Raw genomic sequence first — 18,290 nt, 5'->3', positions numbered from 1 at the left:
CTGTGCTATTGTGTTGGGATGACGGCGCCTCATAATTTAGGTCTCCCGCCGTAAGATTATAGTGGAACAAAGGCTTACATTGTAAATGAGCTGAAGGAACCATAAATACTGTAGCTACCATTTACCCCTGAAATGTGAGTCACTGATAGGTGGTTTTGTGGCTGCCATGGCAGAAGCCAGTTAGTGTTAGATTTTGAGAATGTGTCAATGAAGAAGGAATATCCTTGCCTGGAAGGTATCGAACACTGCTCCAAAAAATGTGAGTCTCCAAGATGGATTTAGATCAAATCAGGAGTCACGTCCCAAAAAAATAAAGGTGGGGGGACTCATTATATTACCAATTGAGTGTGGCGTCATCAGAAATGAGCATATAAAGGTGCCCTCTGACAAAAGTGGGGGACTCCGTCCACCCACGTATACTCTCGACTTGAGTCCTGCTTCAAATGGTTCATTGTCTACCCATACCTCAAGAGGAGATGAAGCTCCCTGAAACTTGCCTAAATTCTAAGGGCTTATCTGAGATAAATTGACATGATCTGAATTTGAAAAGGCCCATCCTGCACTGCAAACCCCAAGAATTTGGCATGGTTTATATAGGGATGTGAAAATAGACATGCTATAGATCTACTGAGGCCCAAAGAATCATCGTCAGACAGAAGCAGGGAGATGGACAGAACGTGACATGAAGATTAACCCTCTATATATCCAGAAAAGACCACTGTTCCCCAGACTGCTTTCAGACCGAAAAGAGAACTGAGTAAATCATGAGACTATGTCTGCTACCAGAAAAAATGTTATTGCTCCCTTGGCCAGGATGCTTTGTATTCCCCAGAGGACGGTGTGTGCTTTCTCTGAACAATTTGCCATAGAGGTAGGGATAAACCCTCATTGAGGAGAGGTCTAAAACATCTACAAGCCAGGGAGGGAGGCATGCAATGGTCCAGTAGGTTTTTGGCATTGCTAGGCAGGTTGAGACAAAGTTCTAGGCCAGCATTCAGAGGAATTACCATGGACCACCCGCTACTCGTGGCAGGGGATCTGCTGACGAAACAAAGAGAAACCTGGATGGTTTAACTCTAGGCTAAGTACCTCTTCCTCCAGTTAACGATGGACAAGGCTGGAATTGGACTCTGAGTTTTTGGTGTATATCAACCTGTTTGGCTACACCCCCAGTTTGGTACTAAGGTATTTAGAACCCAAAAAGAGGACTTTTAAAAGAGATGTTTTTGGCGAAGCCTCTATCTTAACCTTCTAATCCAGTTGAGGAATCAACCCTCAAAATGTGATGAACCGGCCAAGGCAGAGGATTTGAAAAATGTCATTTGCACATCTGATAAATACTGTGCTAATCCCTTCATCATTACTAGAACATCTACATAATCTAACCCGTTCCCCATTTTAGCACAGAGAGGGTCATATCTGATTGAACCATGAGGGGGTGCACATGCCCACGTCCCGGAGCCTCAAGACGTTTATTTATAGTGGCATCTGGGACAGTGTCTTTGGAAGCAAGAACCGTTTTTCTTGTCATGCTAGTTAAGAGAGGGTCCACCTTATTAGTACTACTGTTGGCCTCCTCAAACATCCAGGTCAAGAATCTAACTACCTGTTTAACTCCACGTCTACAATAGAACAGTTTTAATCTGTGTCAATGTCAGAAGACCAGATGATGGAGTGTGGGATTGCCTCAGTCTGACCTAATTTGAAGAGGGTGGATAGAGAAAATCATCAGATGATGTTAAGCAGGGTGGGATATAGGTCAGGATCTAGTCCAAGACCACTGTTGTGTGATAATGAGCAGTGAATTCAGATGTGCCTTCTAGGATATGAACTTGGATCAACATCAGGCTCCAAAGCCCGGCACATTTTAGGCGTGGCTCCCCTTCCTGGCCAATGCTATTGCAACACATGTCTCCACTGTTCATTTAATAAACTGTTTAATCTGTTTCAGACTTACAGTAACTTGCAAGGGAAGCGGGGACTTCCATGATCAAGGCGCATAAGGAGTAGCCTGAGGATCAAAAGGGATAGACTCAGAAGGCAGCCCGGAAGGAAGATAGGCTGTTTTGATGGAAGTTCAGGGACTCGAGTCGGCACAGAAATCAGTGGCGAGGCAGGAACTACTAGCAGAATTGAGGCTGCTGGTTGCATGGGTTGTGTGGGAAAATAGGAAGACATGATGGAGACCATGAAATGTCTCCTGTGTTTAACATGCACCTTTTGCTGCAGGATTGCCTTTCAGGCAAATGAGAAGTTGATGTCATGCGGTGCCGCTTCTTTGTCCCTGTTCTCCCCTCCAAACCTTTGGTCATGATTAAACTAACACAACAGTTCGAGAAAGCTTGCTTTGTTCATACCTACCAGAGCTCCTCGCATTGCCGCTACAGTTGTCATCAGCAGCGTAGTGAAGCCACTTGCATGTCTTTCTCACACTGCCTTGGGGGAAAACCCTGCAAGGCATTCTTGACCACACTGAGCCAGGCTTGCCGGCTATAGGAGGGTGCCTGATTCCAAGTCTTGGAGGTCATTGGCCCCACCAGATAGGGCAACCTTATGGCCTACGAGAGTGCTCGTGTTGGAAGGGTGTCTTACTGTGCCCCCACGACCGAGAATGATTTTCCTGGCCTCTTAGGTGAGTGTGCGCATTTACCCTAAACATCTGTGGCTGACGTTCTGGAGCAGTGCTTGTTTGGCAACTTCCAATTAAGGGAAACATTTGGAATATATTGGTTGTAAAAGGACGTCTCAGCTCCTCGCATTGGCATGACTGGGACAGAGAGGAGGGACGGGGGAGGAATGTCCCGGTTTGGGGCCATAGGAAGCAAAACTCCTTCAATTCAAGTACGATTCAGACACATTGTAACTAAGGTCACAAAATGGAATTGAAGGCATCTGCCTATCCCGATAGCAGCGTGCAGACCACTAGGAGGAAGCGTGGCATCAACTAGAGTGCCAGGAAAAGACAATGTCGCGGAGCGCTTCCTCCTGCAGGGATCCAGGGACCTGCAGGGATCCAGGGACCTGCAGATCCCGGGCAGGCCAGAAACAGGGGGGAGTTCGGAATATGTGGGGTGAGGTGTGCAGGCGGGGCCTGGGAAGCAGGAAGCGCAGTGCAGGAGGAATCCCCCAAAGGTGTAGAGGAGTCAGGGGAAACGGGACAGCCTCCTTGCAGAAGGTGGCCTTTGGCTGGCGGCCACCTGCAAAGTCTTTGTTTTGCGAGCAGTCTATGCTCATTGATCTGTCTGTCCATGTGCTCTCCTTGCAAGTCTCTAATGATATGTCCCTGGTACAGGCATCTGTGTGTCGGTGGAGGTCTGTGCATTGATATTGCCCTGCCCCCTGCCTTTCCCTCTCATTAACATTCCTAAGGTTGCAATCGTTTAATGTACGTCCAGCTGTGAACGGTGGTGGTGTTTCCTTTGATCTTCTGTATCACAAGATAAAGCTGAAATGGCGATTAAGACTAAAGAAAATAGAGAAAGTCGATCTATTTATAGATGGCATGCTTATTCCAGCGATGGGTTTAGGGGGCATCTGATAGAGAACTAGAGACGCTCGAGGAGTCTATTCTGTAACGCAGACCCCTGAGGTGAAATGCACCCTGTGTAGTTGGAGGTTTCCCATCTATATGTGTATTGTGTGTATAGTCCACCCTGTGTTTCTTGTTCATCCCTGGAGGACTGTCCCTCGTGGAGCAGCATCGCAGGGGTGTGCAGTGGACGCAGGAGGGAATTATGCACAACATACAAATTAGCCATTTCCCTCTCTCATTGTCCCACAACAAACTAAAAAGGAAATGCAAGGAAGGTCTGGAGAGAAAAAGCCCTCTGCATCGCCCTGCCAGGGTGTCGCTATAGTTGGTTATGGATCCCAGGATCCTCTCATAGGGCGTCACAGGAGGCCAAAACTATCCTTTTTTTTTCCTGGCATGGAGCGGAGCTGTGAGTGGGTGGCTAGTGTTGTGGGACTGTGCTAGTGTGCATTCTTGATCACGTGTGTTCCTTTACTCCTTGTGGATTGGTTAATGGTGTTCATTTCTTTTGTAACTGTTTTGTAGAAGCCCTGAAGAAGAAACCTTCAAGCACCTTAGGGTTCAACCCCTGTGGCAGCACAGGATGCGGCAAGCCCGCCGTGAGGCCACTGGTGGACACTGGTGCCATGGTCTTCGTAGTCTTCGGTATCCGGGGGATCAATCGTACAAGGACTCCCGACAACCATGTCCTAGGAGAGCTGGTAGGCATGCTTTATCACCTTATTAGTGCCCTCTGCTCATATGAGTGGTGAAACATTTACTCTGCAGCTCTGCACATGAAAAGACAATGGGCCTCATTCCGAGTAGGGCGGTAAGGGATACCGGGCACCGGTAAGGAGACCGGCACCGGTAATCCCTTACCGCCCTACTACGAGTTCCCTTAGCGGGACCCTCCTTTAACGCTTGGTCTGATAAATTGCGGTACCATTATTAGCTACTTCCCCATTCCCATTGAGCCCTATGGGGGCTCAAATGGGAATGGGGAATGGTTTTTTCAATGGGGACTTACCGGTACCGCAAAGGTGGGACTACACCGGTAAGTCCCCATTGAACGAGACCGGTGCCGGTACCGTTATTGGAGGCAGTTGCGCCATGACTACCTCCAATCTCGGAATGAGGCCCAATGTCAGGGAAAAGTGCCTGAGAACACTTTGAGAGTGAGCTCCAGGGAATAGCATATAAACTGTGACACTCTGACAACAGAGCGGGTGCACTGAGCTTCTGTTTGTTACTCAGCAAGCATCACTGACATCATGTCTGCATTCACTACACATTATGAACATCAAAAATGCACACAGCACAGAATACTGGTGTCAAGAGTGTGTCATGACTACACTCGGCACACATTTATGGTGTCATGACTGGGCACATATAGTTGTCATGTTAGCGCAGGCACTCATTTTGGATGTGAGGCTCTACACTAGTCCTACCCCTTCTGAAAGGTATGGCAGGCTGAAACACAATGGTCTGAAGGGTTGTCAAGAGCAATACCCGAGTTTATGATTATTTTGAAATCAGCCATCAACCTTCATTTATGTTACATGTCACCCCAAGTGAACAGGTATACCCAGACATGGGTCCTGAGCCTGCTGTGCCCAGATACCCAAGCTATACCTCGTTGATGATGCCCAATGAGATCAAATCATGTCTAGGGTTGCTTGGGGTCTCGTGCAGAAGGGATATGACCTAGCAATTTGGGATGGATTGCCCTTTTTGGGGCGGGGCCAGGCTTGATTTGCATATGCTCTTTCGTCTTCTGTAATGGCATAGCATGTTGAAAAAGTGGTCTGGAGGGTTGCCAAAAGCAATGTCAGGGATTAGGATTAATTCAAAACCTTCCACCGTCAACCTTCAGTTTTGTCGTAAAAACACCATGACAGGGGAAAGCGCCTCAGGGAATGTCTTAGAGAATGCCTTGGAAACTGGGATACTTTGACAACGCTGGGGATGCCATGAGGCATTGCCACTCAGCAAGCATCACCCACGTCATGTCTGCATGTGCCACACATTACTTATGTCACAACCACACACAGCACAGAATACTGGTGTCATAACTGTGTCACGGGTGCATTAGGGACCCATTACTGTCATACGGGGGGACATGGCACTGATTGTTGTCATGGATGCACTGTCACACATGTTTGGTGTCTTGACTGGCACTCCTTATTGATGTCATGACTGCACTTGCCACACATAACTGATGACATAATTGCACTCTGCGTACAATTTTGATGCCATGACTGCAACTGCCACACATTGCTGCTGCCATGACTGCACTCAGCACACATATATGAAGTCATGATTGCAATTGGCACACACTTCTGGTGTCGTGGCTGTACTTGGCAGTCTTTACTGGTGCTACGACTGTGCTCAGCACTCATGATGTCACCCAGCAGACATAACTGATGTGTTGACTACACTCAGCACACAGTCCTGGTGTCATGCATGCACGATGCACACATAACTGGATTCTTGACTGCTCTCAGAACATCCTGCTGATGTCCAGATTGCCCATGCACACATGACTGATGTCAGGGAGTTTTATTCCACAGCCCTCTGGCGTGGGGTTGTGAAGTGACCTTTCCTTCGTGGGAGGACAGGATGTCCTCTAAGTTAGACCTAGGCACTCTCTCTACAGGGGATGCTGGACGAACAAAGTGTTGGCCACATACTGCGAGTGTGCAGCACTTGGCTGGAGCAGTCTTATGGGCTTCTTTAGGCAATCATGCATGAAATGTTCCTTTTTGTCACAATAGAGATACAGGTTGCTTATTTCCTTCACTTTCGAGGTGGTGTTGCTACTCCTGGAACTGATTTCCCAAAGGCTTTAACTTTCTCTGACAGGCCATCATAAGGGCTATATATTTTCCAAGACTCTTCCATTGGTGAGTGGGTTTCTTTCCTTCCTTCTCTCCGGAACGCTCCAGAAATCTGACTGCATAACTAGATTTATCAAATGTTCACACAAAGTGGACTGATTAGTCACTGTGACCAAAGTGTCCTTCAATTCTTCCCTTTAGTTGCAATAAAATACCCACGTCCTCTTGGCCTCAGGTCAATCTTCCCCTAGCAGCAGTCAGCTAAATGGGATGTGTATGTGACAAGTTCTCTACTCCCCTGCTTTAATTATAATAACTCGTGGTCGACTGACTTTATGGTTGTCCTTGGGTAGAACATGAATTGCAACTCTGCCTTAAACTAAATTGCATCATAAAGGCAGGGCCAGCCTTGGAGACTAGAGGAATCTCAAGACAAAAAGGAGAAAACAGATGCCACGTTTGTCTCGGGTTCAATGAGCCTCCAATCGGCAGATAAGAGGCCCGCTGCATTGTGTCAAGACAGAGGGGCACTTATTTTAGTCTCTTCTAAACCTTTCTGGTGATACCAAGGTGATTTCTAAATGTTTATTGCACCCACACTTGCAAGGGCCTTCTTTCCCAGACTGTCTTACCTCAACGCCGGCATCCTTGACTGATTCCTCCCTCGGCCTTCTGGAGGACATTGGCATTTCTGGAGGAGATGTGATGCTTTAGAGCAGATGGGGGTGCCGGGCTTGAAGAAAATGCACCCTGTTAGATAGGACCTCCCATGTTAGAGAATGAGTCTCAGCTCTAGGAGTTACAAGATTGGCATGTCACGCTTTGCCCATTGAATGTTACTAATTCAAGTTATTGTAACTGTGACATAAATTCAAAATTTGCAACAAGAGTATGTTTAATTTCTTCACAAAGTCAGCCGATACATGTTTCCACCAAAGTCGTTTTCAAGGTAGTCGTCCAGAGATATGGTTTTGCTTATGTACACGGATGGATCCTGCTCGAACTGTTCATCAATGTTGAATTATATCCAGATATATCCATACATCACATGGCCATCCCCCACCTAAAACACCCATGTGATCTATTTGAGGTAGCTCTTTTAAGGGGATGCCAATGTTATGTATAAGCATTCTTCTGAAAGGTAAAGGTACAGCGTAATTACAGCTGAAAACCAGTTCCTAGGGTAATAAATTGCCTTGCCCAAGTGTGTTTGCAGCCACTTGACATATAAGCAGTATTTGTGGCCTTGCAATTAATGCCCCTTAAAACGAACAAGCATTAGCAAAGTGAACAGTTTGGGCTCTTGTATAGCAGTTATTTTCCAGTCTCTACCTTAAAATGGCCAGGCACTGATACCATTTGTTTTACGACCGGACAATACCATGATGCCAATGCCTGCAAAATGCCTATCCCATGCCAACATAAAAGCAAAACTATTGGCTTTGTGAATGCTTGTCTTTTCATGGTGGCTGTTGAGTGGGAGGTGACAGAGGCGGGGAGCTAACCAAATGCCACAAGCCCCTGGTAAGCTTATCTGACTTCAAAAATGGGTTTGCTTTCTTCTAGAATTTGAAATGTACTTTAAATCATCCATCTTCAAGTAAATGTCAAGTAATGACTATACACAGGTGACTCCAGCACACAGTTTATTTTGTTTGGTGTGGATATAAATATTTAAAAGATGGTAGTAAAATCCAGATAAGATTTTTTTTTAAGGTGAAGTCAATTTGAATTCTGGTACTTCCCTTTATGATGGAAGTAAATAAAACTGAATCCAAAGCTGCTTTTTTATAACATGTTTCTCTACGTATTTGTGGGTAACATGTTGTCATATTGTTTTACCATATAATCTACAAAACAGAAAATTGTTTTCTTGAAAGTCCAACATTCACAAATAGTGCACTTTACTGTACGGCAATCAATGGGAAACAATAAGGTCAAGTACTGTCATTGCAGTTTGGGTTCAAATCCCATCTTAACCACTTAGCCAAAGTGTGCGATCCTGCTCAACACATTTAATTGCATATTGCCTAATCTACCAAATCTGCCAAAATTGCCAATTCCTACATATTTCAGTTCCCAAAACGAATTTAATGATGTTGGTGTGAGCTTAAAAAAAGAAAACCTTAAATCGTTGTTGAATTGACTGCTGCGTTGATTCACACATAATAATAGTGACCATCCATATATTGCCCACCACAAAGTCATATGTTTGTTGCCTCTCATAGTACAACACTTCTTGAAAACCATGGCACTCTTCTAGTCTCAGTCCATGTTCGGATATGGGTCCCTTCCCGCTAACTTCTAATCTGTACCCGCTATTCTGTGGTTGGGTACTTTCCTCGGTGCTCCCAATCTGCCTACCATATCCAACCCTAAGCACCTATATCACCCATATCACCTGTGAGGCTTGTAATTCTAATTCATATCTATGCTGGGGTATGCATTGAAAGTGATTTCAATCCAGCACTCAAACTAAGTCAATGCCTAATAGGGGGATGCCCAATGGAAACCCTTATTATATATTTTTATGTCAAAGTTTGTTTAATTCTGGATGATATACCCTTATATGACGCCCGTCTCTTTGAATTCCCCCGGACTCACTGAAACAAGAAATAGGTTTGTTTTGCAAATTAAAAGATTTATTTGAAGAATTGAACAATATATAGATTATATTTTTATGAATATGAATAATATCTGAATATCACACTTATGAATATGAACAATGGTCAGCAATGGGTAATGTTACAATATCGACAATCTCTTTAATCAATCGGGAGTAGAAATAGGAAGAATAGTGTAGCAGAGAATGGGCCTCATTACGACCCAGGCGGTAAGTTACCGCCTGGGCCGTGACTTTACCACCATGGCGTAAACTGCGTTTACGCCATGGTGGTTGGCGGATTTACCGCCCCATTCCGACCTTGGCGGGGCGGTAAGTCCCCAATCCCCATTTACCCTTCCCCATTCCCATTTTTGCCCCATAGGGCATAATGGGAGTGGGGAAGGCGTTAATTACGCCACCGTAAATTACGGTGGCGTAATTAACTCCATGGTCCCTTAGCGCCATGGATTTTAACACCTGCTAAAAGCAGGTGTTAAATCCGCCATGGCGCTAAGGGACCTCGTACTCAGGCGGTAAGGGTCGGCGCTGTTTACGCTGCCGTAAACCCCTTACCGCCTGGGTCGTAATGAGGCCCAATAACTTTGTGTGGGTCAAGAAATAGCAATGATAGGAAGAAATGCAGCACAGAAATAAAACTTGATATGACTTCAATCAAAAGACAATATGATCACTCTTTCCCTCTGTTACTACTCATTCCCCCCAAGATGCAATATGAAGATATGGAATGAGGGCACACAGGTATCAGGAATACAATCAACAATGCAGTTCAATCCCAATTCCCCCAGCAAGCTTAGAGAGAACAGGAATGCTTTAAAAACAGGTCAAAATGCTTTTGAATGTGATTTAGTAATGTATGGAAAAATGCTAAAATGACTTTAATTCACTAAATGGATTCAGAACTAGTGAGAGTGGCTTAGGATAGGTTCATGTCAACACTAGAAATGATTATAGAATGATTAGCAGATGGAAAACGAAATTCAGAAGTTGAAAGCAAAAAAATAGCTGTTTTACATAGGATGGAATTGAGCCAAATTGCAAATCGCGGCAATCGCGGCAACTTTTCCTTGTGCGTTAAACGCGATTACAGCAAAACTATCAGGAATCGGAATGGAATTGTTTTGGCTTCGTTGGAAAGCTGAGGATGTATGGTTCAGAAGTTACAGAGGTCAAGATTCAAAATGAAAGATGCGCTTTAAAGATTTGAACCAAGATGGACTTATACTAAGGGGCTATGAAAGTACAAGATACCCAACGGGACAACCACCAGAACAGGGCGCCTTCCACTCTGATTGTTGTGCACCAGGACACTTGACTTTCTTCAAAAATATCAGCGCACAGATGATTATCGCTACAATTATCACAGACAATATAATGAGGAGAACTCAGGATGGACACAAGATTCTATAATGCAGTTCTGGATAGGTTGAAATGGATTGAATAGGATTACTTTAAACTAAGAGGTTGGTTATGGACAGCTCTAGACTAAAAACCCACTCCTATGGCTTTGGAATGGAATGGGCCCGTCAAAGATCTGGTCAACGGTTTGGCTGGGATTCTCTCACCACCAGACAAGATCAGGGCACGGGACTCTGCTCTCAGCAAGGCACTCTGGTCTGCGCGGCCTCTTGGATTGGATCTGACCGGTTGGTTCTGGGTACAGCTCTGCTCTATGGGTTTGGACCTTGGTTCTAGCACAGGGTTCTAAGCTAGAACAGCAAAACTAACAAAGCCTATGTTCTTGATATCAGGAATCGGCGAGCACAAACTCAATGTCCAAAGTCGTTATCTGGTCACGTGTCCCTCACGACATCATCGTAACCAATTTTTGAGGCTGCGTTGGAATGCCCTGCACACCAGAGAAATACAATCTCTAAGACACACCGACAAAACAAATGGCAATCTTTGCCGTTTCTGCAATCTCCAAATCGAATCCATCGAACATCTAATTACAAAATGCCCTGTGATCATCACACAACGAGTGCGCAAACTAGGAGATTTTACACCTGTTGATTCCGATTCCCAGAACTGGTGGTCTTACGCGGTAACAGGGCAGAACATCAAGCTGACCTGTGCCATTGTGAACTTTGTAGATTATCTACACTTAAATGGGAAATCACTTCAAGGAATTAATGCAAAACAAAATGTCAAAGTAGATGACAATGTTACATAATGTCTTCAATGGGAAAAAAGTCCTCTTTATTTTTTATCAACTGTCAATGTTTTGTAGATATCAAAGGAACAATGATGTCCTACTGTAACAAAAGTTTGGTTGCCTGTTAGTTCGCTACCAGGCATACTGAGCTGAAGTTTCAATAAAAAAAAAAAGAACAGCAAAACAGATCAGCCAGGCTGTTGGATTTTGTGGTGCCCCTTGGAAGTTTAGGTGTTAAAATCAGGTTGCTTAAGATTCTGAAGGCTAGCTGAGAAGAGGTCAGCTTTTGGGATTGTTCCCTTCTGCTTCAAAGTCCTAGAGTCTGGTTTCTGGATCTATGTATGGAGCCTGGATCTTCCTGCAGGGTGCTTCGCCAAGAAATCAGTTGATGAGTGAAAAGTGTGTGTCTTGTCTGTCCTCAGCAGTCCCTATTTATCCATTTCCAAAGTGGGTGGGGAGCTGATTATCTATGCCCAACCCTCTAAGGATCTGATAGGTCAGAGAATTCCCTGTCCCCTGATTTGAGAAAGGAACAGTATGTCATAATGTGTCAGAGTGATGCTGCCATTTACAACCTAGGGAAGAACCTCCCCTTTGCTTTTACTTAGAAAATCTATTTTCCCCAAAAAACATATTTCCCATATGCACAAATTGTTGATAATACATAATTACATGACAGATTGCTTAAGGTATATTGCCGTTGAACTCTCATCTTCCTGCAAGCTTTAGTTAATAAATGACAACTTTTTTGGCACTTTTGGTGGGTTTCTCAATGTTAGTTCTGCACCAATTTGTATACATGCATCCACATCCCATCTGGGCATATTCCTGTAATGTTTCATGTTCCTAACATAATCACAATGGCTACAATATGAATAATATCCGGGGTTCAGTCTCAGAGCATGGCAGATTCCAAATTAGTCTTAAACTGTGAGCGAATTTTTCATTTTAACAACCTATAAGTTTCATATTTTTGTCAGTTCAGTACACTTTACTATAAGCATTTTTCTAAAACATACATTATCTTCAATCTTCAATCCACATTTCCAGTCTGGCCCACCTCCAAAGCTGGGCTGAGTCAGAGGGTCACATGGCTTTCATTCCTGCCAGAGCTGTTGTTGTCAGTCACACCCGAATTAGCATTTTCTATTCAGTTCAAGGAACCCATTGTTTCTTGCTCAGGGCAGCAGAGGAAATCTCCTCCCCTTCTGATTAACATGCCAATGCGAAATCCTCTCCTTTTGGTGGGAATGAACAAGATGTGAGATTCTCAGGGAAAGAAAGCCTTTTGGAAGTTTTAGCTAAATCAGGTTACCTTATGGTCAATTGTAACATAGTTTCTTGTGAAAACATTATATTTATACATTTAAAATCAACAAACATATCTTTTAATTCCAGTCTTTTTCAACATGAAATCCTTGTGTGGCACTCAATATGGCATTTTGATGGAAATCCCTTCTTTGGCATGGTTTGAGTTCAATGTACAACTTTACACCTGACAGGTTTTAAATCGCCAGCTTCTGACAGAGGTGAGTAATGGTACTACACCCATTTTTGACAGATTTCTTTCCATCAAGTAATCTTCAAAAGTGGACTTTGTTCAGATAATATATACTTCTGTGGACATTGTATTTATGTGGATTCTCGAAGTAGAATGATGTTCACCACTCAACAAGGAGGTTGGATCTTTTTGTGTGGTTTGTGAGGCATGATTTGTGCAAATTTGACAGCCAGGGAGAAACATATTTTTTAAAACAGCTCTGTGTTTCTTTTGCAATGATTTTGCACTGTGGGCAGGCAAATGATGGGTTTTGGCAGTGGTCTCCTGTGTCCCCACTGTCATAGGCAAAAGTGGATGGCGGCCTACTTTTCAGATTTTTGCTGCGCACTTACTGGTGATTTTTGGTGAGCAGCATGCTTTCCGGCGGCAATTTCTGAGGTTTCTGCTGCCAGCAATGCACAGTAATGTTGCCAGGCCTGGACCAGTGGGTTGAAACATTCCACAAGCCCCCTTCTTGTGATTGGCATTGATTGTCCATCAATGGAAACTTGCAAGACTGGGATGTCAGCCTCATCTCTTCTGTTTCCACAAATAGCAAGTTTAGCATCTTTTCCTTCATCGGGGGTGGATCCATCGGATCTCCTCGCCAATCCTGATGTGAGTATTGAGCGATACTCCGGGCCCCTTGGATCTTTGCTCTCGTTTCCTGGGTAGTCCTCCTTGGTTAGTCTCCATGGTCTCCAATCAACTATAGGTTATCCTAGGATGACAAAGCAAAAAACATATTTGTAGAAATTTCCCCACCTCTATTAATGTAGTGGGGCGGACACATACATTTTGCTAATCAGGACACATTTTTATTATTATATTTTATAGACTATATGTGGAACATTTTTATAGTTGGGGTTTTCTGGATCTGGAGTGGCCCCCTCTGGGGTTCCAGAAGACTCTTCCAGTTGCTGCAGAGTGTGCCTAGAATGGCAACACTTTAGCTGATTAATATGGACCCACTTATCTTCCCCCTCTGCCAAACTGTCTTTGGGGATGCTGATCTTGTAGGCGACTGGTGAGATTTTGTCTACAATTTCAAAAGGACCCCTCCAGGTAGGCAGAAATTTTCGCTGTTTGGCCTGGTTCCTTTGGAAATTGTATAAGTAGACCCGGTATCCTACATTGTATTCCTTTCTGGTAGTCTTTAAGTCATAGTGGGTGTTCATGCTGTTGGCTGATCTTTCTAGATTTCGCTGAGCATAGGCAAAAGCATGTTGAAGGTGTTTTCTTAGATTTTCAACATGCTCATGAGTTGTGGAGGCGTTGATCAATGTCTGCTCTTGAGTTCTATATAGCAGATGCTGGGGAAGCACCATCCTGCGTCTAGTCATCAGCTCAAACGGTGACATTTTAGTTGCAGATGAAGGGGTAGATCTAATGGCCATTAGGACAAGAGGTAATCGAATATCCCAACTTGGCCCAGAATCTGCCACAAACTTTTTTAATATGCTCACAATTGTTTTGTTGTATCTCTCCACTGCACCACTGTAAGCAATGTGTAGCTTCCTTTTAACCCCAAGTATCTCCCACATCTTTGTCATTACTTCGCTGATGAAATGGCTACCTCTGTCTGACTCAATCCTTTGGGGTAGTCCAAAATGCGAAAAGATGTGGTTGATCATCAGGGCAGCTGCGGTTTCTGCCTTGCAGTTTGGGGCCGGGAGACATTCCACCCATTTAGTAAACAAGCATGTCACGGTCAACATGTACTTGTTCCCCCTAGAGGAGCGAATTACAGGCCCAATTAAATCTACTTGCAAATCTGACCATTGCAGTGTCATCCCCCTCTTTTGGAGAGGCTCACGGTGTGAGGGATGTTGGCTGAAATTGTGCACACACAAGACAACCCTTCAAGTATTGGTCGAGGTCCTGCTCCATGTGTGGCCAGTATGCAACCTCTTTTAAGATTTCAAGTGTTGTATGAAACCCCCTATGACCGGCTGTGGCCGCATCATGGGCATGATTTAACATCAGGCTTCGGAATGAGGTAGGGATCACCCACTGATCATGGCTAGCTAGGGATCTCCTTACCAACAAACCGTCTTGGATTCTGAACATTTTTGGACATTTCATCAACGCTCTGAGGTCCTCTTTCCCTATGTAATCGGTATCCGTCAGGGGAAAGTTCTCAGGGTCCTCAATGTGTCGATAAAACTTACCAATTATTGGATCCCCCTTCTGAGCCGTAATCAAATCAGCATCTGGGGTCTCCTTACTCCATTGTGCAGTTGAGAGATCATTGTGAGCATTTGTCTGGGACCTAGTGATAGCAGTGACCTGGATTTCCCCCAACAGGGACTCAATCTCATTTAGATCCCCTTGGATGGCCCGGGTTTTGGCCAGCTGATTAGCTAAGTCATTTCCAGTTTTGTCTGGTCCCTGTACTTTGGAATGACCCTTGATCTTTTTCCAGTAGATGGTCATCCCATTCGAGGTGACCAGATCATCAATATTTTGGATTAACTTCCCAAGTTTCAAGGGTTTGTTATTAGCACATAGCATGCCTCTGGTTTTCCAATTAACCAGGTGCTCCACGAACCCGTTCCGTACATAATCCAAATCTGTGATTATGACCAGTTTGTGGAGTTGATGTTGGACAGCAGTGAAGATGGCTTGATGCACAGCCATCAACTCTGCAACTTGACTACTTCGGGGACCAATCTTGTACCCAGCGGAAAGTTCTGGGGACTCTTTCACCCATGCATTCCCTATGCCAGCCACCAGCTCTTTTTCCCCCGTTGTTGTCAACATGGTAAGAGTATCCATCCAAATAGACAGTGGGCATTCCCTCACACTTGTCTTCTTCAAAGACTTTGTGTGGGGAATTGAGGTATGCCTACATGTTGTCCTTGATTTTTAGACTTTCGTCCTCGAGGCAGTTTTCTCTGGCACAATCATGCAAGTCAGCCAGACCTTGCGCGAGGGGACTCTTCTTGTTTTGGCCATATCTGACCTCCACAGGAAAGCCTTGCAATGACAGAATCCAGGAAGTAATTCGTGAATTACTCACAAATTTTACGGCCCGGATTCTGTCACTTTGATGATATTGCAGAGGCTGGTGTGGAGTCTGCACTATGATGTGTTCCCCCGGGATAAACGGGCAGTAATTCTTCAATGCCCACACCGTTGCCAGGAGTGCCTTCTCACAATCGTTGAATTTTTCCTCCACAGAGGATAAAGTTTTACTCGCATAGGAGATTACTTTATTGACCTTGTCATGCTTTTGGTATAATACTGCAGCCATGCATGTATTAGAGAACTCTGTCTCCAAGAAGAACTCCTTGTTTCTGACAGGGTAAGCTAGGCAAGGCGCTTGTGAGAGGCTTCTTTTGAGTTGTCTTACTGCCTCGGCTTGTTCTGGACCGCACTCCCACTTGATCCCCCCCTTCAAAAGATGAATCAGGGGTCTTGTGATCTCTGCGTAGCACTCAATGAACTTTCTACTGTAATTAGTCAGCCCAAGGAGGCTCCTTAGTTCCCGCAGAGTTGTGGGGTCTTTCAATTTCTGGAGTGTATCCACTTTTTTTTCCTGGGGACAGAGACCCTGAGGAGTAATCTCATGCCCCAAGAAATGTAAACAGGTTCTACACCACTGTGCCTTTTGAAAGGAAGGTTTTGCTCCGGCGGCCCTCAACTTTGTTAGAACATAACGGATCCCCGCTATGTGTTCCTCCACAGTTGAGCTTTTGATGAGAACATCATCTACATAAGCCAGGTTACCCCTTTCACCCAGGTCGGGCATGGCTTTATGTAGGAAAATGTTGAATTAATTGCCGGAGTTGATGTATCCGAAGGGAGTCCGGGTCCATGTGTACTGCTGGCCCCCAAAGGTAAAAGCCATCTTGTATTGGTCCTCCCTACTAAGAGGTACAGTCCAGTATCCATTGGTCAGGTCTATTGCAGTGAATACCTGTGACCCCTGGATCTGGTCCAGCCCTTGGTCAATGTAGGGAAGAAGCCATCGGGAAGTATGGACCCATTTGTTGAGCTCCCTAAGGTCGACACAGAGTCTCCACTGGCCGTTTGGCTTCAATATCCCCAGCACCAGATTATTGAAGGTGCTGTGGACTGGACGGATTATCCCACGGGACTCAGGTTCTTAATTATTTCAGTAAGGGACTCCATTGATGCGAGAGGCAAGCGATATTGCTTCACAAACACTGGAGTCATTCCAGGGTCCGTGGGAATTGTTGTTGTGTGGATGTCAGTGCGACCACAGTCATATGAGTCCACCGCAAAGAGATCTTGAAAATCCAAGAAAACATGTTTCAACTTTTGCTTCTGCTCCAGAGTCTCACAGGAATCAGCTAGGTTGACTCTCTCTTCAACCATCTGCCTGAAGCCTGGAAAGACTTCTGGTTTCACTATCTCAGCGGCCTCCTACAGCTGGGTGGAGAAGTCCCTGGTCAAAGTGCTGATTTGGACTGGTGGCTTCAGGTGGGAAAGGCAGCCCTCATGGACCTGGAAAATCACCTCATCCCTCCTGAAGTCACAAGTCACATCTTCCTTGCCACAAGGGAAGGAAGTGTACACCAGGAAGTTCCCCCCATGCCGGGTAAACATCCTGTCTGGTATTGTGTTGTCATCACTGTCACTGTCAAAACAGTCCTTGGGGATTGGTCTTAACAGTTCATTTCCTAAATCAATGGAAAAATGACGGTCATCAACCGCCATTCCAATAATGGTGCCTGCGGCTAGAGTGATACTATTTAAGTCACTGTTATCCACCTCTATTGGAATGGTGTCATGTTCTACATTGACTAGTGGTGTTGGGTTTACCCCCAACCCTTGCTGTTGGAGAGAAGCATTTAGATGAATAAAAGCATCAGGGTTTTTCCATTTCTGTCCTCTTTTAACTTTCATTTCCAGGGAGAATTGTCGGGTCCTTTCTGGGATGGTGACTTCCTCTCCAATCTGAATTTCAACTGCATAAGGCAGCAGCTGAGCTGACCTAAATGCTTTCTCTGGATCATCAAAGCTGATGGGATTATCCGCTAATTGGGACTAAGCTCTGAAGTTTATTAGGTCCAAACTAATGGCAAAGCGATTGAGAATATCACTGCCTAAGTAAAAGGCGGCAGTAACGTCTCGCACGACCCAACAATTATGGACTATGCTCTCGTTGCCTATGGAGATTTTGAGCATACGCCTGCTTGGCAGGAGATGTTTGGAACTGGGTGTTTCCAGATCCATTTCCCATTAGTCTATGAGTCTAAATGTGGGAATGGCTGGATCTTTTGGGAGTTGGCGGAACATGGCTTCGCTGATGAAGCTCTTACCGTTGTTCACACACACTCGGGCGAGAACAGAGTCCTTCCCTTCATTTAACTGAACAGGGATGAACAACTGCTCTCCAATTTGCTGAATATCAGCCAGGCTCTGAGCTGATTTCACATCTTTCTGGACTATAGGAGTGGGAATAGCTGATTGTGGATTGGTAAAGAATTTCAGAGTGTTTCCTTCCAGTGTGGAATGCCACCTTAGACTGGAAGGAAGGTTGATTTTCAGAAATAGAGAGGACTCCTCATCACCAGTTTGTTGTCCTACTGCTATTACTGTCACGTCTGGAATTTGGTTGTTCTGGAAGTGAAATTCTACTTGGTCAGATT

The 18,290-nt window shown here is 44.8% G+C and overlaps 1 protein-coding gene across 3 annotated transcripts in view; it reads left to right on the top strand.

Moving 5' to 3' along the window:
* Positions 1 to 18,290, top strand: part of DISP3 (dispatched RND transporter family member 3) — a 355,755-nt gene that overhangs the window by 277,394 nt on the left and 60,071 nt on the right. For all 3 annotated transcript variants that reach the window (XM_069609930.1, XM_069609931.1, XM_069609929.1), the window contains exon 16: positions 4,058 to 4,233. In XM_069609930.1, coding sequence (XP_069466031.1) covers positions 4,058 to 4,233 — 176 coding nt within the window. The remainder of the gene's footprint in view (positions 1 to 4,057; positions 4,234 to 18,290) is intronic.

The sequence above is a fragment of the Ambystoma mexicanum genome, chromosome 8 (assembly GCF_040938575.1).
Source record: "Ambystoma mexicanum isolate Mex_15411 chromosome 8, UKY_AmexF1_1, whole genome shotgun sequence".
NCBI classification, from domain to species: Eukaryota; Metazoa; Chordata; class Amphibia; order Caudata; family Ambystomatidae; genus Ambystoma; species Ambystoma mexicanum.
This window is presented reverse-complemented; position numbering and strand designations above follow the sequence as displayed.